We start from the raw sequence: 25,595 nt of genomic DNA, 5'->3' as shown, positions 1-25,595 counted from the left end.
TGAACCAGAGCATGTGCTACAGCTAACCAACAGTCACATCTATCATTTAGTAGCAGCACAATCAATTTAATGTAAACCTCATGTTGCGTATTTCATTCAGACAATCAGTACAATACTGAGAGTAAGAACTAATGGACCTTGACAGCTGAGGAATGTTGAAATGAGCTATCGATCGGCACATAGCAAGTAGGAGTGGTCGGGCTTTATAGTAGAAACAGAAAGGAGGTAGAGAAAGTGTTCGAGTTGTGTCTTGATGTTCAGTGCTCTGCTAAAATATCAAGTACCTGTGTGTCCTTGAATTTTGTATCCAAGCGCTGGACTTTCCTTGTAATGTTTTTAAAGTGGTACTGTTCATGAGGTATTTTTCCTCACATAAATGTAACTGCTACATATACTTAAAACTTTTTTAACATATGTTCTGCAGGATCTTTCAACTGAACTGCAAGAAGAAGAAAAATCTCCTGCTGACCAAGGTTCAGCACCATGGAAAGCTCCACTCAGCTGGAGTCAGAAGACGACACAAATGAAAACTGTAAGGAATCTAAAGAGACGCCATGTTGGCTATACTTACAGGGTGTTTGGCTGAGATTCTCCCAGTCACAGCACTCGTCTGGTACCATTTAGAGGAAATGTAGTTCTGATATGTTCCAATGGATAAAAACAAACAAGTTAAAGTTCTTGTGGGAAAGAACAGTCCAACCAACTAAAATGAGACTATAAACATCACATTATACACATATTTGAGTAAGAAGTGATCAGTAGCGCTTCCATGTATCTGATTCCTTTGCGGTTCTGACTGATAAGAACAGCTGTTATACGTGAGCCCACCATTCGCATGTGGATTAGTTTTGTTTGGCCTCCACAGCTATCAACCATACCATGCCCAGCTTGAACATTCGGTTTGTAAACTCAGGATCAAGTTAAACGAAGAAGCTGAACGTCTAGCAAGTCTGCTGGTAAGTGATGTAAATCAAACATTTAACTGCAACAAAAATTGTAGAAAAGAACCTCAATTCATTTTCGGATAATGTTCGGAGAAGATGCCTTATCAAATGACACATCAAACTATATTTCAGTTAAAACACACTTTTGTATTTTTCAGTAATTTGTTTTCCCTTTCATTTGATCCTATTTCTTGTTTAGATTTGCCTCTGCAATAAGCCACACATGTAAAGGTAATAGGATATTCCTTCCTGTTTGGGATAGCTGCCTATTCTGGTTGAAAGACCACCAAATGAATCACTTTCACCATCAGCCAAACAGACAGACCTTGCAGGGTCGACAACAGATTTGACAAACAAAAGCTGCTGCTCCCATATGGGAGGTTTGACTGAGGCCCATTTGAAGAGACAGACTAAGAACTTTCCTAACAAATTAATACAGTGCTGGATGGAAAAGAGAGTGACAGCTTTGAGGAACTATCTCAGATATTGCTTTGCTGTTATAGAAGAGCTAATCCATGGTGGAACATTTGATGCCTACAAATTGTAATTGATATTGTTAATTCCAGATTATTTAGGGAGATTTTTGATTTTGTTGAGTCACATTCCTTTATTGAAAAACGACTTCACTTAATTCAGAAGGAGCCCCAGCTGACTATATATGATGTATTCCAGGATCACATCAGAAAGAAACCTTACACCTGACAGGCATACTTTTAAGATCCTTTTTCTTTCTAAGGTTTGTTGTGAAAATGGCTTTTATCTAGTTGCAAACTTTTCTTCAGGAGGACTGTGTTAATGAAAGGTTTAAATCTGGCTGTAAAAACTACCACCACACTGAAACTGCTATTTCACTGGATTTTTTTCATAATCCTACTTTAACCGCTGACTCCAGGAACTCAACAAACCTATTGCTTTTAGACTTAGGTGCTGCCGTAGGCACAGTACAGCACCCTATGTTATCACAACTGGAACACTGTGTGGGTATTAAAGGAACTGTTCTTGACTAATTTATCTGATTTAACCAATAGGTTATTCTCAGTCCACATAAGCACATTCTTCGACAGCTGCACCACTTACATTTGGAGTTCCTCATAGCTCTACCCTAGGCCCTGTTTGTTTTCCATTACATATGTTTCTGTTGGGGTCTTTTTTTAGGAAATGCAATAATCTTTCATATGTAGAAATTAACAATTTGTTTGAGACTTTACTCAACTATTTGTCTTTTGCCATGAATCCTTGTAAATTTCTTGAGGCCAATAAAATCACTAAAATCCAATTAGCTGTCAAGGTTATCTTTTTTTAAGTTTTAACTTCTTGCCAATGGAAAACATTATATTTCTCCAGATGACTTCAAAGGATTTGTCCTTGCTTTTATATCAACACGTTTAGATTACTGTAATTCCAGTATGTGGGTTGCAGCTCCGCTACTTAAAGGAACTGGAAAACAGGAGCATGTATCCCTGTGATGGCCTCACTCCACTTCCTGTTCATTACAGGAATAATTACAGGATTTTAACATTCATTTTAAGGTTCTTCCTGACAACATGCTTTTTCAGGGATCTTTTAAAACATTTTTTATTTACAAACATTGAGGTGAAACAACAAATTGCTCTTAAAAGGCTCTAGGGTTTAAACAGAAAAGCAGAGGTAACTGCACCTCTTTAGCTGCTGCTCCTAAATGATGCAGTAATTTGTGAATCCATAAAAGAGCTGCTTAAAGTCTAGAGACTTTTAAGACACATTTAAAGATCCACCTGTAGTCTTTAGCCTTAGACTCTAACAGAGCATTATATTTTAATTCTGTCACTGTATTTTACTATGTTTTACAGAAGGAGTTTACTACTGTGCTATGTTTGCTTTAACTATATTTGTATTACCTTTATTTTTTGTTATTAGGTTATTTTACTGCTTTTGGCTTAGTTGTATCTTTTTAAGCAGCTCTATAGGGAAACTTTGCTTTATAAAGTGCTATATAGATAATGCTGACACTGAGAGAAATACTAAAAGTCTACTGCGTTAGACCTACCACATCATTATAATGATGGAGACCTAATCCTTTAAAAGTTAGGAAAGATTTTTAAAGTGGTTTTGGAACTTCAAAACTGTAAAAAACTGTTATTTCCTCATTTTGCCTAAATAGGAGCAAGCAAATTAGAAAAACTTTTAAAGTCATAAATAATGCGATACTGTGTTTGCGAACAGTTCTGGGTCTTGTGAAAAGTTTTATAACATGAAACCAGAAGTTGCCTCACCTTGCTCTTCACGCATGACAAAATCCCATCAACAAAAGTGGACTTGATCTTGTGAACCTGGAGGAAAATTACAAGAATATGTAAGAAAGAACCGAAACAAAAGTGCTCCACTACTGCACAGTTTACCCATTAACTTAATTGAAGCCACGAGATAAACAAGAAATATGGTCAGGTAGATCCTCTCTAGGTTGGTCAGGTAAAATGAAAATCTCACTTCAATAACATAGCTGACCTGTCTGTACTCCAGAATAATCTTTGGCAGAGGATGAAGGTGCTGAAGCTGCAGCAACTACAACAACAAGAACATCACATTTATTTAACTTTAAAAGTGAAAGTCTGCTTCTTTTTGCTTTATTTCTACATATTCAAGTACTGTAATTATATGAGATGTTTACATAGAACTTTGTGCTGGAGTGAGATCGTACAGTATCTTCTGTATAGGTTTGGATACATTTGCTCCTTTAGGATTCATGTGTATGAATATATATGTGTTCATATTGGACTAATAAATTAGCCTAAGCTGTTTTTCATTATTAAAGGCTTAAACTGACATGCCTGTGTGTGTGTGTGTGTGTGTGTGTGTGTGTGTGTGTGTGTGTGTGTGTTTGCTGTACTGCAGCCTCCGATGTTGACTGTTGTTGTTTGCTGATGGTCTTGGGAAGCTTCTTGTTCTCGCAGAGCTCATGTAAGCGCAGCTTCTCAAACAGGACCTTCAAACGTTGCATATTGAACATTTTCCAACATTGAAATGTACACAAAGCATAAAAAACACATTCAAGATGCAGCACACAGTAAAGGCATTGACACTTAAAACATAGAATTTAAAACTTAGAAGGACCTTACACTAATGAATCCAGGAGAATATTGCAAATGTAAGCTTTCTGCAAACTAAAGTGCAATTTTAACTTACTGCCCGTAGCTGAGCGTTGCTGGTCACCATGAATATTTGCCCGGCAGCTTTGTGGGCTTCTTGCTCCAGCTGTTTTATTTTAGTCTGCCAGAAACATAATCACTTTTAGTCAAAAGAAATCACACGAAACCTGTGCATCCCAGCAGCAGCAATTACATGTTATAAATTATAAGTGATTAATAATCTGTGAAAGATGTTGCCAATATATCAATAACACTGATTGACCAAGTTTGCTTGCTCACGTTTTTAAAATTATTTGTACCTACTGATACCATTACTTTGTGATCATTCTGTTTTTTTTTCCAACATCAGGTACACTTGGCTCAGTGTCTTTGTTTTTAGCTTTCTCCTGTAAAGTCTATTCATCTAAAGTATTGCTGCCTTTAAATTTTTGCAGTTTTTCTTTTCTTAGAAAAACCTCCTGCTGGGGCACCATATCCTCCTGTTCAAAGGAAGTGGTTCCTCTCCACTGTCGCTAAGTGCTGGCTCAGGCTGAGGGATTGGTACAAAGTCAACATTCCAATGAAAATAGCTGTGCTTTCTTAGATTTTTCAACAATTGCTTTAAAATTATTAAATGAATTTGAAAGTATTGCATTATAATTAGTATCGAATTGGATATGTATTGTAATTGTGTGTTTGTCATAATGCCTTGAGAATGTATTTATTGTGAAATTATGCCACATAAATACAGCGGTTGGACAATGAAACTGAAACACCTGGTTTTAGACCACAATAATTTATTAGTATGGTGTAGGGCCTCATTTTGCGGCCAATACAGCGTCAATTCGTCTTGGGAATGACATATACAAGTCCTGCACAGTGGTCAGAGGGATTTTAAGCCATTCTTCTTGCAGGATAGTGGCCAGGTCACGACGTGATACTGGTGGAGGAAAACGTTTCTTGACTCGCTCCTCCAAAACACCCCAAAGTCGTTCAATAATATTTAGATCTGGTGACTGTGCAGGCCATGGGAGATGTTCAACTTCACTTTCATGTTCATCAAACCAATCTTTCACCAGTCTTGCTGTGTGTATTGGTGCATTGTCATCCTGATACACGGCACCACCTTCAGGATACAATGTTTGAACCATTGGATGCACATGGTCCTCAAGAATGGTTCGGTAGTCCTTGGCAGTGACGCGCCATCTAGCACAAGTATTGGACCAAGGGAATGCCATGTTATGGCAGCCCAAACCATCACTGATCCACCCCCATGCTTCACTCTGGGCATGCAACAGTCTGGGTGGTACGCTTCTTTGGGGCTTCTCCACACCGCAACTCTTCTGGATGTGGGGAAAATAGTAAAGGTGGACTCATCACAGAACAATACATGTTTCACATTGTCCACAGCCCAAGATTTGTGCTCCTTGCACCATTGAAACCAACGTTTGGCATTGGCATGAGTGACCAAAGGTTTGGCTATAGCAGCTCAGCTGTGTATATTGACCCTGTGGATCTCCCGACGGACAGTTCTGGTGGAAACAGGAGAGTTGAGGTGTACATTTAATTCAGCCGTGATTTGGGCAGCCGTGGTTTTACGTTTTTTGGATACAATCCGGGTTAGCACCCAAACATCCCTTTCAGACAGCTTCCTCTTGGGTCCACAGTTAATCCTGTTGGATGTGGTTCGTCCTTCTTGGTGGTATGCTGACATTACCCTGGATACCGTGGCTCTTGATACATCACAAAGACTTGCTGTCTTGGTCACAGATGCGCCAGCAAGACGTGCACCAACAATTTGTCCTCTTTTGAACTCTGGTATGTCACCCATAATGTTGTGTGCATTTCAATATTTTGAGCAAAACTGTGCTCTTACCCTGCTAATTGAACCTTCACACTCTGCTCTTACTGGTGCAATCTGCAATCAATGAAGACTGGCTACCAGGCTGGTCCAATTTAGCCATGAAACCTCCCACACTAAAATGACAGGTGTTTTAGTTTCATTGTCCAACCCCTGTATATACTGAGAGCCATACACAGCTTGTCTTATCCTCTGGGGTTTGTATATAGACAAATGAACCGTATAAAAAAAGAAGTCCTAATAATTTGCCTATAACTTTATTGTATGCATGATGACAGGAATATTCTGGTATTTGGAAAAAACACACTATGTAAATGTTTTTCATTTTGTCTCAACCGTTCATCTTCTGAAAAGACTTGTTTCATCATTCCCTGAGTATAAAGCCATTTAAATTTTATTTTACATTTTCTCTTATATTGGCTCACATAGAATGCCACAAACAAATTTTAAGTAATACAAAGTGTAGAAAACCTATTTCGCTTGGCCAAAGGATGAGCCCAACAGTGACGCTTTGGAGGTTGTTTCAGGAGAAATGTGTGTTCAGCAAACTTTTCCTCATTCCGACCTTCTTTCAATGTTCAAAGCCAATGAAAATAAGTTGATCCTGTTGCTGCACACTTCAGTCACACAGAAAATACAAGTATGTCACTAAGTAAAACAACAGACACGTCTTTGCCTAAAACATTCAACTACATGCAGCTTTCAAAACTCATCCATACACAGTTGATGTATATCAAGAACAGCCACAACAATGGAAATTAAAATTTCCACAGAAACCCCAAGATTATGTATTGGTTGCTTTAATAATTGGCTTATTAAAAAAAGCAATTCATACTCATATGACAAACTCAAACATCTGTGTTCAAGTTGTTTGAACATTCCTTCTCAAATTGTGTGGCACTTACAGTTAGCAGCTTTTTGCAAGCACAATTAAAGCACTTAAGCTCGTCAAAGGCAAAGAAAAATAGAACAGAAAGACAGGGACAAGAAAAAAAAAATGAATCGGATGACAACATGAGAAACTACACAGCAGAGAGAAAGGGACAGATTTGTGAGTGTTGAAGGAAATGTGGGACTGTCAGGAAATAAATTGTTCGCACATACTTTTAAAGAACAAGTGAGAGGAATCATCTGAACACAACAGAAAAAGAAGAATGGTTTCTATATACACTTATTGAATGCTATTTGAAGCAATCAGAGAAAAACAAAGAGATGGGGTAGATGCCAGAGAAAACAACAGCGTTCCTTCAGCGTTTTCATGTCAAAATGGCAAATATTTCCAGCCTCAGTCAATTTAGTCCACTTGTAAAATACAATTAAAAAGGTTCGGAGTGACCTAATAGGGGATGTTTCTACAGCAACCAGGCTTTAAACACAAAACCCACAAACTGTGAGGTGATGGATGGATGGATGGACAGATTGTGCATGGAAATAAGTCTAAAAAGATCAATATTGTCCATATAATATTTTTTTCCATACTTTCTTACATATGGAAAAACATTTTCTGAAATTTGCCAGACTGTGAACCCTGAAGGTGGCAAGAAAGGAAGAAAAAACATGATAATGCATAGAGACAGACGGTAAAAGGGCAAAAATGGGCTAGCTTGCAAACATCCACCCAAACTCCCAAAATTGGGACTTTTTCCCTTGTCTTCCTCAATGCCTGGAGCAGGTTCCAGACTGCCTCATCAATTTTAGATGCTAGCCCATTAGTTGGTACAGGCTTGGAGGAGACATGTGTACCAACTCTATGAATGAGTACATTTTGTTCCATTGAAATGCAGAGTTATTCCTTTTGATCCTGATTCACTAGATATTAAAAGGATCTCTAATGTGATCTAAACAGCCCAGACAAACAGCGAAGTGTTCTTTCAGTGACACCTGTCTCCTTGAATTTTAGTGATGCTGTCTGGAAAACAAAATACCGTCTGAGCATGCTTGTGAGACACAGCCAGAGACTTGATGTTCAGACAGGTGAAGCTGTCAGGTTTGCCTGTCTGAAACCCGAAACGACAGAGTGGGGAAATACCTGACTGCATTCACCGTTACTGAATATTGCAAAGAGACAAGCCCGCACACATCTGAACATCAATGTCTCCTTCTGTGTGTGAGAGATGGTCTTTCATGCAGCTAGCCTCTTAAAAGAAAAGAAATCAGACCATCTAGTCTATTTATAGTCTTAGCAGACAAGATACAAAACAGTCTCCACAACTCCCCTGCTGGTGCTGCCAACAGATGTGAATGAGTTTAAGGGCATATGTTGGATTCTGTGACTAAAAAAAAACTGCAGGGTTCTGTTTCTACAACATCAATCAATGTCTTTGTGACTCTGTGATAACTCTTGCATTTAATCTCCAGACTTCATTTCCTTCTCGATGTAATCCCAAAAGACATCAATGGAAAACCACCTTCAACAGAAGAAGAAAAGACAAATTTCTTCCTTCCTCTCATTAGATTTAAAAATGTTTCCCCCTTCCGCTCTAGAGGTCTCACTGTTTAACCTTTCTTCGAAGCCAACTATCTTCCACACTGTAGCAACCCAGGTCAGAATGATGTAGAAAAATATCCAAACAACACGTTTAAAGGACATTAATCATCATAGATCAAAGCCAAAACAACAAAGAAATCAATTTAATTCATCTATTTCACTGCTGAGGCAATGGAAGGTGAGTTTGTTCACACTGTCAACAACCACATCAAACGTTTGAGACAATGCCACCTTACCCCTAGCAGGTCTGAAGTTCTCTTAAGTTCTCCTTTGTCCACACAGATGCAGTGGCTTTCCATTACTGAAATACAACAAGTCATAAAAAATGTATCTTAAAAGAAGGTTCTGTTAGATTTTGAGGAACAAACGATGATGTTTACCTCCCAGAACAGTGATCATTTTCAGCTCCATTTCTGAGTAAAGTTCCCACAAGCCTTGGCTCTGAAAATGCAATCAGTCAGGTAGGTTATCTGTGTCTTTTTACACAAGCAGTTGATTAAGAGAGTGTGTACAACCAACCTGTAGTTTAGAACATAAAGTCAGATTAAACTCATAGAGCCGATAGAGACTTGATATGATCTGAGAAACCTGATCAAAAGACAGCAGACAGGTTAATAGAGTGAAGTAGTAGAGAAGAGAAACATAGTAGGTTTGTTTTTTGACTTTTTCACAGCTAAACAGGCATGGTCTGGTTACCAGTATGAAGGTATACCAAGGTCTTAAAAGTCACTGTTTCAAAATCTGTAAAATATTCCATCATGCAGTTCATTAGGTATACAGTGTTTTAAATTAGACAGCAGAGAAAGTGGAAGAGTTTTCTCTGGCTGCACTGAGCTCCTCCTTAACCTTTCGCTGTACACTGACGATCAGCTGGCGGAAAGAAGGCTACATCAGTTTCCCCCCACTTACAAAAAAAAAAAGAAAATTCAGTTGTCTGGAAATATTTCCAGTCACAACAAACACGGGGTTATGGTTCGGAAACTAAAACAGCACCACCCGCCACTCTTATTAAAGCAAATCTTATTGAAACTACAGCTCATTAACCACCCAAAATTAGGCTGCTGCACTTGTGTTACTTTAATTAGCAGAAGGGCAAAAACAGATACTATTCTGCACAGTACGTATACATACAATAAGCTTTAAAAACTAATTTTAATTTTGCAGGTGCTTCTTAGCTAAAGTTTATGTGTGAACATTAAAAATAAACAGACAAATGGGATCAGAGTCGGTTCCTCTAAATAAGAGGCTGGAAAAGGTTGGACTGCGCCTTCTGGTTTGTGGGCTTGTCTCCACGTATTGTGAAGGATTTTAACTATCCTGGTTGTCTTGTTCTTAAGTGATGGAACAGGAGATTAATAGACAGGCCCTGCAGATAAAGTCCCATTTACATTACTGGTGCAGTAATGTAAATGTCCACCAGTATGGACATGACATTGATTCACTCGTTCATAGTGTTACTTCCTCGATGCATAGTGCATTAGACCAGTGATTCCCAACCCTGGTCCTCAGGGGCCCCTGTCCTACTTGTTTTAGATATTTCTTTGCTTTAACACACTTGATTCAGATGATTGCAGTTTAGTAATAGCCTGTTAATCAGCCATCAATTGAAATCAGGTGTGCTGAAGCAGGGAAACCACTGTACTAAGACATGCAGGACAGGGGGCCTTGAGGAGCAGGTTTGGGAACCACTGCATTAGACAATCCGGCCCCATGAAAAAGAAGGTAATTATTTATAGGAAGCTGGCTACCTGGTTTAATTCAGGGCTGCATAGTTTAAAGCACAATGTTAGAATATTGGAGAGAAAATAGCGCTCTACACACCTAGAGGATTCCTACTTAATGTGGAAAAATAGCCTACTGTTGTATAAAAAGACTCTTTGCCAGAACAGCTAATTTCTAGCTAATTTCTCATCATTAATAGAAGAGAACAAGAATAATCCTAGGTTTCTCTTTAGTACAGTTGCTAAACTTACACAGAGACATCGCTCTGTTGAATCATCCATTCCCTTAGCTCTTAGCAGCCATGACTTTATGGGATTCTTCTTAAATAAAATTGATTCTATTAAAAAGAAAATCTTTCACATACTCCCGAAGATGATTACTTCATCCTCAGCAAGTGAGACAACATTGGAAATAACTGCAGAACCTGATTTGTGTTTGGACTGTTTTGATCCTGTGAAGCTTCCTGAGTTAACAGAAATATTAGCTTCATCTAAACCTTCAACTTGTATGTTAGACCCAATCCCAACCAAATTATTTAAGGAAGTGTTCCCTCTGATTACCAGCCCCATTTTAGATATGATTAATCTATCTTTAGTAAATGAATATGTACCACAGGCTTTTAAGTTAGCTGTAATTAAACCTTTACTTAAGAAACCTTCGCTTGATCGAGATGACTTAATAAATTACAGACCTATATCCAATCTTCCATTCTTATCTAAAGTTCTTGAGAAAATAGTTGCTAATCAAATGTGTGAGCATTTACACAGCAATGACCTGTTTGAAGAGTTTCAGTCAGGCTTCAGAGCTCATCATAGCACTGAAACAGCTCTGCTGAAAGTCACTAATGATATTCTTATGGCCTCAGATAATGGACTTGTGTCTGTTCTGGTTCTGTTAGATCTCAGTGCTGCATTTGATACAGTCGACCATAATATTCTCTTAAAAAGGCTGGAATATGCTGTAGGGATCAGGGGAACAGCGCTAGGCTGGTTTAAATCTTATCTGTCTGATAGATTCCAGTTTGTTCATGTAAATGATAAATCATCTTTAAACTCCAGGGTTAATTGTGGAGTACCACAGGGTTCAGTACTTGGGCCAATTCTCTTCACTATATATATGTTTCCAATAGGTCAAATTATCAGGCAGCATAGGATAAATTTTCACTGTTACGCTGATGATACTCAGCTTTACTTATCCATAAATCCTGATGAGCCCAACCAGTTAGATAGACTACAAGCATGTCTTGAAGACATAAAAACTATTTATTTTTGACCAGGACATGTCATTCAAATCCCATATTAAACAGGTTTCTATGATTAACTTCTTTTACCTCCGTAACATTGCCAAAACTAGAAATATCCTGTCCAGGAGAGACACTGAAAAACTAGTCCATGCATTAGTTACTTCAAGGCTGGACTATTGTAATTCTTTACTATCAGGATGTCCACAAAATGCAGTTAAAAGCCTTCAGCTGATTCAAAATGCTGCAGCAAGAGTTCTGGTGAAAATTAAAAAGAGAGATTATATTTCTCCTATTTTAGCTTCCCTTCATTGGCTCCCTGTTAAATCCAGAATAGAATTTAAAATTCTCCTCCTCACATATAAAGCCCTTAATGATCTAGCTCCATCATACATCAGAGATCTGATTGGTCCATATGTTCCTAACAGAGCATTTCATTCTCAGACTGCAGGTTTACTGTTGGTTCCTAGAGTCTCTAGAAGTAGAATGGGAGGCAGATCCTTTAGTTATCAGGCTCCTCTCCTGTGGAACCAGCTCCCAGTTTTAGTCCGTGAGGCAGACACCCTGTCTACTTTTAAGGCTAGGCTTAAAACTTTCCTTTTTGATAAAGCTTATAGTTAGAGTGGCTTAGTTTATCCTGATGTATCTTTGTAGTTATGCTGCTATAGGGTTAGACTGCTGGAGGACATAATAACCACTTTCATTCACTATGCTACATTCTCATATTACTCTCCAATTTTGCATCATTTGCTGTTATTTCAGCTTTTAAATTTATGGTCTCTCTCTGTTTTTTCTCTTCCTAGAAGCTACACCTGGCCTGGCTCTATGTTTAGCTGTGACACCTTCCTGAAGGGGGGCATCGGCCAAGCTGCTGCTTGCCAACCATTAAATGCTGACCTTCTATAGATGATACACTTGGCCCTGTCTTTCAGTATTTAACACAGTCTCTCTCCAAGATATAACTGCTGGCTGAGATTCTACTGTGACTATGTGTGGGTGGTTGGACGGACGGACGGACAAACAGACGGATTATTAGATCATGGTATATACACTGCCTGGCCAAAAAAAAAGTCGCCACCAAAAAAAAAAGTCCACACCTTCTAACATTTCTTTGGACCGCCTTTAGCTTTGATTACGGCACGCATTCGCTGTGGCATTGTTTAGATAAGCTTCTGCAATGTCACAAGATTTATTTCCACCCAGTGTTCCCAGCATTCATTTTTCACCAAGATCTTGCATTGATGATGGTAGAGTCTGACCGCTGTGCAAAGCCTTCTCCAGCACATCCCAATGATTCCCAATGGGGTTAAGGTCTGGACTCTGTGGAGGCCAATCCATGTGTGAGAATGATGTCTCACGCTCCCTGAACCACTCTTTCACAATTCCAGCCCAATGAATCCTGGCATTGTCATCTTGCAATATGCCCGTACCATCAGGGAAGAAAACATCCACTGATGGAATAACCTGGTCATTCAGTATAATCAGGTAGTCAGCTGACCTCATACTTTGAACACATACTGTTGCTGAACCCAGACTTGACCAACTGAACCCAGACCTGACCAACTGCAGCAACCCCAGATCATAGCACTGCCTCCACAGGCTGGTACAGTAGGCACTAGGCATGATGGGTGCATCACTTCACCTGCCTCTCTTTTTACTCCGATGCATCTATCACTGTGGAACGGGGTAAATCTGGACTCATCAGACCATATGACCTTCTTCCATTGCTCCAGAGTCCAATCTTTATGCTCTCTAGCAAATTGAAGCCTTTTTTTTCCAGTTAGCCTCACTGATTAGTGGTTTTCTTAAGGCTACCCAGTTGTTCAGTCCCAGTCGCTTGAGTTCCCTTTGCATTCTGCGTTTGGAAATGCTCTTACTTTCACTATTAAACGTAGCCTGGAGTTCTACTGATGTTTTTCTTCGATTTGATTTCACCAAACATTTAAGTGATCGCCGATCACGATCATTCAGGATTTTTTTCTGGCCACATTTCTCTGCTTGATTCATTCCAATGATTTGGCCCTTCTGAAACAGACTGACATCTTTTCCACGACCACAGGATGCATCTTTCGACATGGTTGTTTAAGAAATGAGAAGCAACTCATTGCACCAGTTAAGGTTAAATAACTTGTTGCCAGCTGAAACATAATTGCCCATGCAGTAATTATCCAATGGCAAGCTCGTACCTATTTGCTTAGTTACAGGGGTTGGACAATGAAACTGAAACACCTGGTTTTAGACCACAATAATTTATTAGTATGGTGTAGGGCATCCTTTTGCGGTTAATACAGCGTCAATTCGTCTTGGGAATGACATATACAAGTCCTGCACAGTGGTCAGAGGGATTTTAAGCCATTCTTCTTGCAGGATAGTGGCCAGGTCACTACGTGATACCAGGCTGGTCCAATTTAGCCATGAAACCTCCCACACTAAAATGATAGGTGTTTCAGTTTCATTGTCCAACCCCTGTAAATCCAGGTGGCGACTTTTTTTTTGGCCAGGCAATGTATTTGGACAGAGAAAATGTGTGTAAATAGTGCAATACAGTGAAATCATGGTCTATATACTCAAAGTCATCATTTTAGGAAAGTCTCATACCGGCCCTCCCCTTAGAGAGACAAGTGACACAGATATAGTATATAAAACGATTTCTCTTCAAAAACAAAATCTGAAACCAGTCTGTCTAACTGGTTTCCCGCATTAGCAATACCAATGGGACCTTAGGCTCTTATTTTTTGCAAACCCACTTATTCGAGGCCATGTTTAAAATACTACTTTTTATTGTTCTTGACTAGAATCCTAAATGTATCTAGTACTTGTGCAGTCTACTCTAGTTCTAGTAATTTTAATGAATTCACTGTATTTTGCTGTGATATTAGTTAATTCCTTCAATGTTAATTAAACACAACAATTCGAGACAGAAGAGCCACATGTTTTTTTTATCCACCTTTAAGTGATATTCGCCCTATTTGTTGGTTTATTAGTCTGATGAAAAAGTTTTTATTCTCTTTCACTCTGTCTTCAAATGGACCTACCAAATGATTAATCTTTTGTTTGATTTTATCTCTATAAAGGAAACTCTCCATTCTCCCAGGAGCATTGCATGTTATGATACATTTAATGGGGACATGCAAAATACATATTTAGCCTTCAAGGACAAGGGCTTCAGCAACCATCTACAGCTTCATCTGATTAAAGGGTCAATTCATCCTTTTATGGAAACAACGAACACAGTAAAGTGGTAAGCTGAAAAGGAAGGATTTAAAATCATGATATGTCCCCTTTAACTCCAGTTTGGATGTGAAAATGGTCTAACCTATTGTATGTCATGGTACTTCAGAAAATAGTACATAGTGAATTCACAGATCTTTATTTATTATGTATAGATTCAGGGAAGTGTTTATGTTTGTCTTTTCCCCAATGAGACAATTCATAATTAACTGTTAAAAATTCAGTCAATATCTACTTTTCTGGTTAGCTATTGTTATTTTGACCTTCAAATCTCACACCGATATTAGCTGCTGTGCTTGAATAATAGTTTTAAAATTAAATTAAGGCTCAGAGACTCTGAATGGGAAAAAAAAATAGACAAGAAGTCTTTGACAAGTCTTAGAAGTTCAGTTCAGCTCTTTTTATACAGAAATTAATGAAATTACATTTTGCTAACCTTGTCAGGACCCAGGGAAGGTGTTGCACATGGTCTTTTGCTGTGCTTATTAAGCAGTTCATTGAAGCAGGAAGAGGGATCCGTGGGATCCAGCAGCCACCCTGAAACCTGTGGATCCTGGATCTGACAACCTGCCACTGCAAACAGTAAAACGCTCATAAAAATAAGAGCAACATAACACAGTGTTGCATGAAAAGAGACTGGCAGTAATAATGACATAAAACTTGCCTAGAAAGCACTGAATAATTATCTGTGGAGCTTTAATAGAAAGAACTTTAATTTGTTCCATGTACAGAAAGCAAAATCTGTTGTGCAACCACAATATCAGACCATCATGCAACCTGCTGTGTAGGAATAATATTGCAAAACACAATATGTATGTCAGGTCCTGGTAAATGAATACAAAACCAAGAACAGACTAAGCTTAGACCAGATCAGTCAGAAGGAAAAGTTACTGGAACGCGTCACAACAAGAGTGAAATACCAAGAGGGAAAACAGGTCAGAACAATATTGATACGATCCTTGGGTGTTTGGTTTTCATCATTTCCTTGCTGCTTATTCATGTTCTTTAGGTCTTGTCATATTCAGTTAATTTCTCCATGTGTATTATTGTTAGTAAGGTGTTTCCATATTAGTCAATTCCATTGTCTTTGGTTTTTTAGTTTATCTCCTGAAGGAAGAGCGCAAAGATGCATCATCTTAAGAGTCATACCTTCTTTCCAGCTGAGGTCCTGTTTGTAATACAGCAAAACTGTACGAAGAAAATCCTTGGCTTTATAGCAAACCACCAGTTGAGACCTTGACAATATCCGTAGAAGCACATCTCTGTGGTGGATGATCATAAACATATTTTCATACATTTGCATGGTTATGACATACGTAAAAACTAATCTAGATTCCCAGGTAAACTCTTCATCACACCAGGATATGTCTCATACAGAAAAACAGACCTGGTAAAGAGCTGCTGAGTGTGCTGAATTTGCTGTTGTGCCCATGGAGGGTTGTGCTCTAGTTTCAAGTAGACCAGGCTGTCATTTAGACCCAGTGAACAACGAGGTGGGGCGCAGCAACGATCATTCTTCATCAGCACAAGGAGGCCACACACTGATGGTGTGAGCTTCTAAGTCAGGGATCAAACAGGAAAATGCCAGGCAGCATAGTAGGCATGTGTGAATAAGGCTTTAAGCCACATTAATGTACAGGTAAAACTAGTGGTTTCTCAGTTTTTAAAAACAAGTATAACTTCAGTAAACACCAAGTTTTCCTATTTCAGATATTTTAAGTAAGTAGTACTGGGAGACTTTTTCTGTTGGTTCGGTGACGAATAAAAACAACCCCACTTTGGCACCATTTGCATGACTGATTTAAGGATGCAGTTTAATTATGTGCTCCAGTTTATTTCTAAGATGTTGACATTTTCAAGTTTCAACAGGGATAAATTAACAGAACAGTCCTTCCCCCCGAAGTTGTAATTTAAAGGTGAAAATCCAGCATGGCTGCCTTGTATAAACAAATGTATCTTATTCAATAATTACAAAATTCCTTACGTAAAAATGTTGTTAGTGATTAAAGAGACAAAATATAGAGAAATGTAGCCATTAGCTTGTATTATTGACAGCAGTTAGCCTGGGCAATGAGCATATCAATCAGTAAATTCCAGTTTTTTTTGTTTTTTTTTTAAATGAGGCACGATGAAGATGGGTTTAATGTCATTTCCAGATTCAAGTTGTGAAGTTAGAGGTGAGTGGAATCATAACAATCATTTTTGTCTGCTTTAATTTGACCCAAAGGTCTCTTTGTTGAAATACTACAATCTACCACAGTTATTTGTTCATATTTACCACTAAAAGCACCCAAAGTACTACAAGTGCTACTTGTACCACAGTTTGAAAGGCCTTGCTCTAGACTATTCAGATTCAATAAAATATGAGGCCAAATCATGAAAGTTTGACACTGGTTAATTTTTACCCAACTAGAACTAAGAGCTTAAGCCAAATAAATAGTAATGTTAATGTTTAGGACCAGTGACCTATCTGTTGTTTTCAGTGTGCATACCACTCGGGTCCACTCACCTGCTCGGCGTCTAACTGAGTTGTTCCATCTCGAAACATCATCGTTACCACCACCACCTCAGCCTGCCACACCTCCTCTAGCATCTGCACTCTCTCCTCTGAGTTCAGCTTCCCAGAATCCTTTACTCTGGCATCAGATGCCAGGGCTGCAGGCTGTAGGCCAGTTTTGGACTGAGTTTGTAGCTCACTCGTGGCAACTACCTCATAAAAACCTTTTGGACCATCCATGGCTGAACTGACCCTTAATTTAGCCAACCTGTGTTTGCATAATTTGGCAAAGGGTTTCTGCTTGGGTGCAATCCTTGCCATTTCATTGGAGGATTTTTCCACTTTCTTCAGACTAATGGGTTGAGTTTGCTTGAGGACATGTGATTCTGTATGGATTTTAAACATAAGCTGCGTCTCGCAGGGAGTGATTTTAATCTGGGTTTGTTGTTGTTCTTCTGACGATTCTGGACATCCAGAAACAGAAGGCTGACGTCTGATCTTCTTCAGCTCGCTCACTCCTCCTTCCGCCACCGTCCTTTGTGAGGGACGCGGCGGCTCCCACTTTGGAGGGCAAATGGTTTTGTAGCTCTTGAGGTGTGGATTCACAAATTGATGCTGAAATACATCATACTTCCTCTTCCGGGGAAAGGATGGGGTGAGGGGAGGATGATCTGAACGAATCTCAGAAGTTAATTGTTTCGTATATAGTTCTTTGTCAAGTGCTGATGTAGTTATGGTCTTCTCCAGTTCCAAGGAGGAGTTTTGTCTGCGTTCTGGGATTGGTAGCAGACCTGATTTACTGTAGGTCTTCACCGGAGATGAGCAGAGAGCAGAAAAAGAAAGCAAAATACAAAAGAGTTAAAGAAAATAACATTAGAAAGTCTTGTTCAAAACATGATGACTGAAAAATGGCTGCTGCCATTATCTATATGATGTCGTACATAGTAAATCCACAATTAATGACATGAAAAGAGAGAGTTTATAGATGCACATACAGTCCCATACAAAAATATTAAAACCCTTTGAGCCTTTTCACATTTTACTGAGTCACAACAACAAACATTAATAACTTTGCATATGATGCACCAGCAAAAAACAGCAAATTACAGTGAAGTGGAAGGAAACTGACAGAGGGTTTTCAAGTTTTTCTTATACAGGCCAGACAAAGAGAGATTAATCTGAAAAGTAGCCAAGGGACACACTGGTTACTGTGGAGGAGCTGCAATCCACGACTCAGGTGGAAAAATCTGTCAACAAGACAATTATTAGCCGTGTTTATGGAAGAGTGCCAAGAAGAAAGTCAATGCTAAAGGACAGCCATAATGAGTGCAGTGAAATGTGATTCTACAAAGTTTGACTTGGACGGGCTAAATACAAATGCACACCACACTTTTCAGTATATGAAAGCCATGTATGATTTTCTTCCCACTTTGTGTTGGTCCATCCCATAAAATACAATGCCGTATGTAATTGTCTAAATCTGAAAAGGTTCACAGGGTGTTTATACTTTTGTAAGGCGCTATAGACTCACAATTGCTTAGCATAATGTGGAATTTACTTAAACACAACAGCAGGTAAAGTTTGCTGTAAAAAGGGTACAAAGAAAACAAGGAAGGGTGAAAAGGGATGCGGGATTCAGCCCCCAGCACTGTTTCCCAGACAAGACAGACAGTGAAGATGCTGTTTGTCTGAGAAGTCTGCCTGGAGCTGGGAAAGGGTCAGAGGTTGACCTTTATACACACTCAACACCAACCCCCATCTGGTCCCACATTTTTATTTTTCAGAAAAGAATGTATGTTTTTTCCTATTTACTTAGTAAAATTAGATTATTCAGTATTAATTATTGCAATAGCTAACAGGAATTTACATAGAGTATTATATTCATATATTATCAAATAAAATGAGTTTAATACATTTTACTAAAACTTACAATGATTATATTTGCAGTCAGTGAAGACTGAGAATTTACTAAGCTTCCTCATAATCTATCACAATTTATTATTCAAATAAAACCGAACTATGCCCTCTTCTCTTAAATGCAGGCAAGAGATGTGAAGATCAATATATCATGATGACTTTCTAAAATCATTATGAGCAAGTGTTTATAGGTGCAAAATTCTGTATGGCTGTCAGAAAAGGGTTCACTGGATAGGCATTCCTGTGATTCAGCTCCCTGAGGAGAATCTTCCTCATTTCCCTGTAAACACAACCCGTTTTACTGCTGACAAAGTCATGAACCTCCCCCGGGTGCTGTGCTACAGGATATAGATAGAAAACCAAGGCAGGCCATGGCTCGCAGCCGAGCGCCGGGCGAATAAACTGTGTGAGAGCGAATGAGAAGGGATAGAGAGAGGACATCTGCAGCTGATTGGAGCAATACAGTATAGTCCTGCACCTCTTTTTGTAATCCTTTCCATGGATTCTCCCCCATCTTCGATCCGTTCTTTTATCTCTAGATCCATAACCCTCCTTTTTCTCTTTGTAGTTCTAAACTACAAAGAACTACTGTACCCATAAACATCGGCACAGCTCCGTAGGAACTTTTGGTGACCTTTACATCTTAGTAATGAGCCATCAGTGTTCTGTGTGGCAACACTTTCTTCCAATTTTATGCAAGACAGATTAATTTGTCAGTGTGTGAAGACATTGAGACCTAATCCTCAGCTGAAAGCAGTGATTAAAATTTAGGGACATTTCGTGTGCCTGCAATAACAGCAACCAGTATCTCCTGAAAGAGTGATTAAGAGGTAGAGGTAGTGGCTGAATTGGTCTGTGTGAAAACAGGGAGGAAACACTAAATAAACACAGCAAGTATGTTTTCGTGTTTCACAACCATAACTTACTGCCTAACTTCCAAACGTCCTCGTCTCATTTTCTATTATCTCAAATTCCTCATTACATGATGCTGTTTTGTTCCATAAAGACTCACCTGCAGACAGGTGTGGTGTTGCTGGTTGCCAGGACAATAGGGAGATCTGAACCATGACCTACATGCCCCATAGTCCAGGGAAGGTGTTGGCACAAGTCCTCGCTCTCCATCTGAGCCCTCTAGAAGGCAAGTGACAGCATTGTAAAAAATCTGATCATCACTTTTCTTGCACATTCTGGATCAATAAATCCATTCTGTTGTATAGGCATGATTTTGAGTAAGCATGCATAAGGCCATAAAGAGAGCAGGAAGGAGGTATGCCAAGATTACATGAACCTTCTTTGTAAGTGTATGCTGCTGAGAGCGAATCTGTACATGTGTTTATGTTTGTCAGGTGATTCAGCACTGTCTGTTTCATCTAAGACTCAAGGTCTGTCATGCAGCTTAGACTTGAGCGACACAACACCATGTCAAAGATATTTCCTCAGCATCGTCATGCCATCACTGCCACTCAGCAGAATGAAAGATGGCTGAGCCACACTGCTGTTTGACTTTAAATGTTTAGCATCCCTGAGACGCATTCTCTCAAAGCCACTCCTCAAACTGTTTTTTTTTTTTTATATATAGCTGCAGGGTGGAGCTTTTAGCACTATTGCCTTACAGCAAGAAGGTTCTGGGTTCGAATCCCGGCTTGTAGTTTGCATGTTTTCCCTTTCACAGTTCAAAACTTGACAAAAACATGTTAGGTTGATTGGCTACTCCAAACTGAGTAAGAAAACTTGATAAAATGCTTCGTTGTATGCTATATATATTTCCTTCTTGTTTAGCCTTAAACTTAGAGCAAAAGAAACATCTATCTTAATATACAATTACTTTGAAAACCTTTCAGTTTAAAAATGACATATGTAAAAACAGTGTTAAAAAAATAAATAGAAATCCTTTTAACTGATTTGTTACTGAGATTTGTAAGACTTTCACTTTTCCAAGGGCTACTACACATTTTCCATGTTACAATTTCAAAGTTTTCCAGACTTTTTTTAAGTCCATTTAAAAAGTATTATTAAAAACTTTACTTTAAGATGGATGGATGGATAATGGGCTAGGTGATACAGTCTAGAGACATACTACTACATACAATACTTATCTAGACCTAGAAAACATGAACACTATTCAGAGTCTAATATTAAACTATCCATCCTTTTCCATAGTACAGTTTAACTTTAACTCAGGACCCAAACTAGTGTTTATGCTTTTTTAAAGCTTCTGTTCCCTCCAAAAAGTAGGTTCACCACTTTACACACAGTATATAAATCTTTCATTCTTCAAGAGACTTAATGAACCTAAAATATTCAGTTGTGAACTGAATTTTCATGGTACTTTGCTGTATATGTTTGCTCTTTCTGCTGGTGAAATCATGTAGTTCTAGAAGGGCTGTAGCGCCCCCTGGTGGTGACCAGTGTATGTATAATTTGGTTAAAAATCAAGGATTTGATTAATACAATGTAGTTAAGCATGATGGTATTGAGGATGGTATAACTGAAATTAGAAAATTCAAAAATGTCAACAGTCAAGTAAAGTTAACTAAGAAAACAAGAAAACTAACCAACAGATTTAGGCACAGGCCTGATCTCTTCTAGCTGCTGTGCATCTGTTTTTAATCTGTGTATGTCAGTGTCTTGAGTATCAAAGCAGCTCAGCTGTTTTGGGTCCACATTACATTCACGGTGTTCCTCATTGTCTGCTGCTGTTCTGCTTTCCACTGCCACAGCTATCAAGCCAAATCTTTCCAGGTTGTGAGCGTTGTTGTCCTCCAGGATAAATTTGGTGTCTTCAGACTGAACTAATGCTCCCTGCAAGAGTTCCCTCTCTGCTATTCCTGCCACTGGCTGGCCCATGTCTTTAGTTACAAAGCCAACGAGAGGCTGGTGTCCCCTTTTAGCTTTAGTTGTGTTCAGCTCTGAGTGCTGATGTTCGTCTACAACACCAGCTGCCTCTTCTGAGGGGTTAGACACACTCTGTGTCCACTTTTCTCCACTGCCTGAAGGCACAAGGCCCTCTGCTTCGTTGGCACTAATATCCCAGAGAGCGTCGTCTCTAATACGTGCACTTGATGAGTTCACCGTCTCTTTACGTTTATCAGAGCATGGTAATAACGTGTGACAAGCTACAGAATGAGATTCAGGCTGCTCTGTTGTTGAGGCAAACATTTCATCAGAGACTTTGTCTCCTGAGTAGTTATTGAACATGAAAGCTGGCTTTAATATTCCTGCAGAACTTTAAGAGAAAAACAAAAATTAGCATGAAAAAATAAAAGAAATCTCAATTATACAGCTCAATTTCTTTGCCTCTTACCTACTGCAGGGTGCAGTTTGATGATCAGAAAGAGTCTTTGGTAGTTGGAGAGAAACGGAAAATGTCTCTTGTTGGCAGAAGTCTGTTTCTGTCTCCTGGGAGAATGACAGAGCCTGTCTGGACAGGTAAGCAGGGGGCTCTAGGCACAATATGTGGGAATATGTCTGGAAACACTGATGATCAGGGAGCACCTCAAGAGTTTTCTTTTGGAGCGAGGAATCCAAACCAGATGCCGCCTGACAATTAGCAGTAGTCTGATGAGTCTGTGTATCGTTGGTAGAGCTATGGTCAGTGATGGAAAACAACCCCTGGGGCCTGGAGCGCAGCAATAGAATATTTTTAGGCCTTCTAATATTGTGTAATACTGCAATACTACACAATATAACTTAATTATACACTTTATGATGTATTAGTGCTTGTAAAACTATTCACACCACTTTTTGCCACTTTACAACAAACTATTTTGTTCAGATTTTATGTGACAAACCAAAGCAAAGTTGTGGAAAATGATGCATGGTTTTCACAATTTCTTCCAAATGAAAATCGGAGAAGTGTGTAGTGCATTCGTATTCAGCCCCATTTACCCTGATACTATCCATCCATTGTCTCCTAAGATCAAGTCACCATGGTAACCAACGTAGACATCTCTCTCCCCAGTGACACTCTATAACTAATTTTGGGGGATCCCAAAGTGTTCCCAAGCCACAAGGAATATAAAGTCCAGTGACTCTGGGTCTGCCTCAGGGTCTCCTTCTATTGGGAGCTGCCTGGAAGAGGCATCCTGATCGGATGCACGAACCATCTCAACTCAGTCCTTTTGATTTGGTTCTACTTCAATCAACTCCCCGGAAGAGATGACTCCTTTTCCCATCTCTAAGAGCAAGGGTTGCCTTACTCCGGTCATAGAAAGCTACCATCCTGCAACTTTTAGATGCATCCCTTCTCCAACACACCTAAATCAAACGGCCCATCACCAGGTCTCTGCAGAGCTGAATAACATACTGATGAGGGAACTCAGCCATTTGATTCAGGCATGTTGCAGAAGGAATCCATCTATGAAGTTGCAGGACTGTAGCTCTCTAGCACTGGAGTAGGACACCCCTGTCATTTATGATCCATATCTTATGACCATGACGAAGTGTAGGAACATAGATGGACCAATAAATGACTCAGCCATTTCTTCACTACAACTGAAACAGTGCCTGCATTACTGTAGATGAGGCCCCAATCCATCCATCACTTTGATGCTTCTAAAAAAATACCCAGCGCAGCCATTTGTCTTTCACCTAATCACCTAAATAGTCAACAGAGTCCACCTGCGTATATTTTAATCCTGTTCTGTGAAGACCAAAGAGGTTTGTTAAAGAACATCTCACAGCACCGTTCAAAATATCCGTCTGAAAATGAGTGTGTGGTACAACTGCAAATCTACCAGGACGTGGCTCCCAAAGATGGTTTTGTCAGATGAGACCAGAGTTGATCTTTTTTGGCCTTGAAACAAAATGCTATATGTGCTTGAAAACAAAGGCCATCTTACCCATTGTTAAATATGCTGATGATGTGGGACTGTTTTTCTTCTTAAGACATTGGAAAAACCTGAGACTGGACCAGAGGTTCCCTTACCCAACAGGAAAATTATCTTAAACATACAGCCAGAGCTTCAATGCAATGGCATCTACTGAAAACATACTCCTATAGACACACACAGCTATATTTGTAGCAAACAGGCAGAACACACTACTTAATGTCGATCCATCAAGTAAAATCTAGAAAGAAAGACAACTTGTCATGACTTTGCAGTTACTTGATCCATATCGATACAGGGCATGATGTGAATAAAGTTAATAGCAGTTATCGCTGCACTTTGGTCTAGCTTGGTACTTTATGGCTTATAATGAGTAACCTAGCAGCTAACATTACTCAGCTGAAGCCAGGTTCTGTTCTGCTGAGTCACGGCCCAGTTACCCAGAGGCCACCTTCTCAAAGAGCTGCTAACATCCCAGACTAATTAACTATATTTTACATAGGTGCAAAGAATTGCACATCCTTTCATATCCGTCTAGAGTCACAATATCATCTGACTTACCAACTGTCTCTACTTTCCATCTGACTGCAGCAGCTTGGAGTCCATGACTCCACGTGGCTGTAATTACACCTTTCCACTAACATAAAAAACACAAGGGAAGAAACCCAAATACATAACCATTTATGACTTCTATGTAGATCAGAAGCAGCAAAAGTATCTCTGTATTGATTATTCAGTTGCCTTAATTCATCACCAACATCTACAAAAGGTACAAGTGAAAGGACTTAAAATATTAATTATATAAGGCTAAAATATCAAACAGAACATTCTGGATGGGAGTAGAAATAGAAAATCGTATTTGTACACTAATGTAAAGCTTCTACTCTGACTTTGCCTGTGATCTCTGGAGGAGCGCTGGTTGCATCCGCCCTCATGCAGATTTTGGGCCCGAAGAGCAGCCAGGACCTTCAGGGCCGCCTGGGAGAGTGGACCAACGTACAACCTGCTGCTCGACTGCTCCATCTCCTCCCTAACAGAACGACTGCTTCCTTTGTCTCTGGCTTTTAAAGTCTAAAAAATGACACAGGAAAGATTTTTCAGTGCTGCACAAACCTGGTTTGAACTAGAGTTTGATCTGCACACAATATCTGGGAACAAATATGTATAATATTAAAACTCCACGTAGATTTAAATACATTTTATTTAGCAGACAAACGAAAAGTAACAAGTATGATAGAATAACAGGAAAAACTATTAGTATGAAACTGATTACAGATGTTTTCAGTAATAACCAACTATTTAACCCACATCATCATAAAGACAGAACCGCTGGGTTTTCCCAATTCAATTCTTGTTTGACACTTTCACAAAAAAAGCAAAGAGAGGTTCAAAGCTGTTCCCCAAACATCTTCAAACATCTTTATCTTCAAAAAGAGTGAAAAGTGTCATCATTAAAAGAGGAGCAGGAGAGCTGAGATGGCTGGAAGAGCTCCTCGTAGTTTCACTGCTCCCCTCTGTTAGTCATCCTGCTCTCCAGATCTTCCACCACTTTCTGCAGAAGCTGTGCATCCAAGTGGAAAATGATGTACAATTCCCTCTCCCGCCTGAGCAGCGTATTGCGTTCTAGCTGAGAGCGCTTGGCTTTGACCTCTCCCAGGATTTCTTGCATCACTTGTTGAAGATTCTGCAGCTGAGACTCTGCTTCTACAAGTTTCAGTGTCAGTTCCTGTTGAGAGAGGGAAGTGGTTTGAGAAACTGCAAG

The 25,595-nt window shown here is 39.3% G+C and overlaps 1 protein-coding gene across 13 annotated transcripts in view; it reads right to left on the bottom strand.

The window, feature by feature from the left end:
- The window catches only part of LOC124880916 (DNA polymerase nu-like), a 76,379-nt gene that overhangs the window by 45,280 nt on the left and 5,504 nt on the right, over positions 1-25,595 (bottom strand). For 6 of the 13 annotated variants that reach the window (XR_007041500.1, XR_007041499.1, XM_047386336.1 and 3 more), the window contains exons 2-18: positions 24,724-24,904; positions 24,395-24,470; positions 22,309-22,623; positions 21,560-22,230; positions 20,017-20,135; positions 17,100-17,894; positions 15,978-16,147; positions 15,740-15,852; positions 15,027-15,163; positions 8,917-8,985; positions 8,778-8,838; positions 8,634-8,698; positions 4,107-4,190; positions 3,811-3,906; positions 3,429-3,485; positions 3,197-3,253; positions 572-637 (exon numbers count right to left, since the gene is read on the bottom strand). Coding sequence is in view for 10 of the 13 variants with exons in the window: in XM_047386336.1 (XP_047242292.1) it covers positions 572-637; positions 3,197-3,253; positions 3,429-3,485; positions 3,811-3,906; positions 4,107-4,190; positions 8,634-8,698; positions 8,778-8,838; positions 8,917-8,985; positions 15,027-15,163; positions 15,740-15,852; positions 15,978-16,147; positions 17,100-17,894; positions 20,017-20,135; positions 21,560-22,230; positions 22,309-22,623; positions 24,395-24,470; positions 24,724-24,856 (3,084 nt within the window). In the remaining 3 variants the exon portion in view is untranslated. Of the gene's footprint in view, positions 1-571; positions 638-3,196; positions 3,254-3,428; positions 3,486-3,810; positions 3,907-4,106; positions 4,191-6,380; positions 6,527-8,633; positions 8,699-8,777; positions 8,839-8,916; positions 8,986-15,026; positions 15,164-15,739; positions 15,853-15,977; positions 16,148-17,099; positions 17,895-20,016; positions 20,136-21,559; positions 22,231-22,308; positions 22,624-24,394; positions 24,471-24,698; positions 24,905-25,016; positions 25,560-25,595 lie in introns of those variants that run through there. The other 7 variants (XM_047386341.1, XM_047386342.1, XM_047386340.1 and 4 more) reach the window with 5 other exon arrangements.

Source organism: Girardinichthys multiradiatus, chromosome 14, assembly GCF_021462225.1.
Source record: "Girardinichthys multiradiatus isolate DD_20200921_A chromosome 14, DD_fGirMul_XY1, whole genome shotgun sequence".
NCBI classification, from domain to species: domain Eukaryota; kingdom Metazoa; phylum Chordata; class Actinopteri; order Cyprinodontiformes; family Goodeidae; genus Girardinichthys; species Girardinichthys multiradiatus.
Note: the sequence above shows the minus strand (reverse complement) of the source record. Positions and strands in the feature narration are given on the sequence as shown.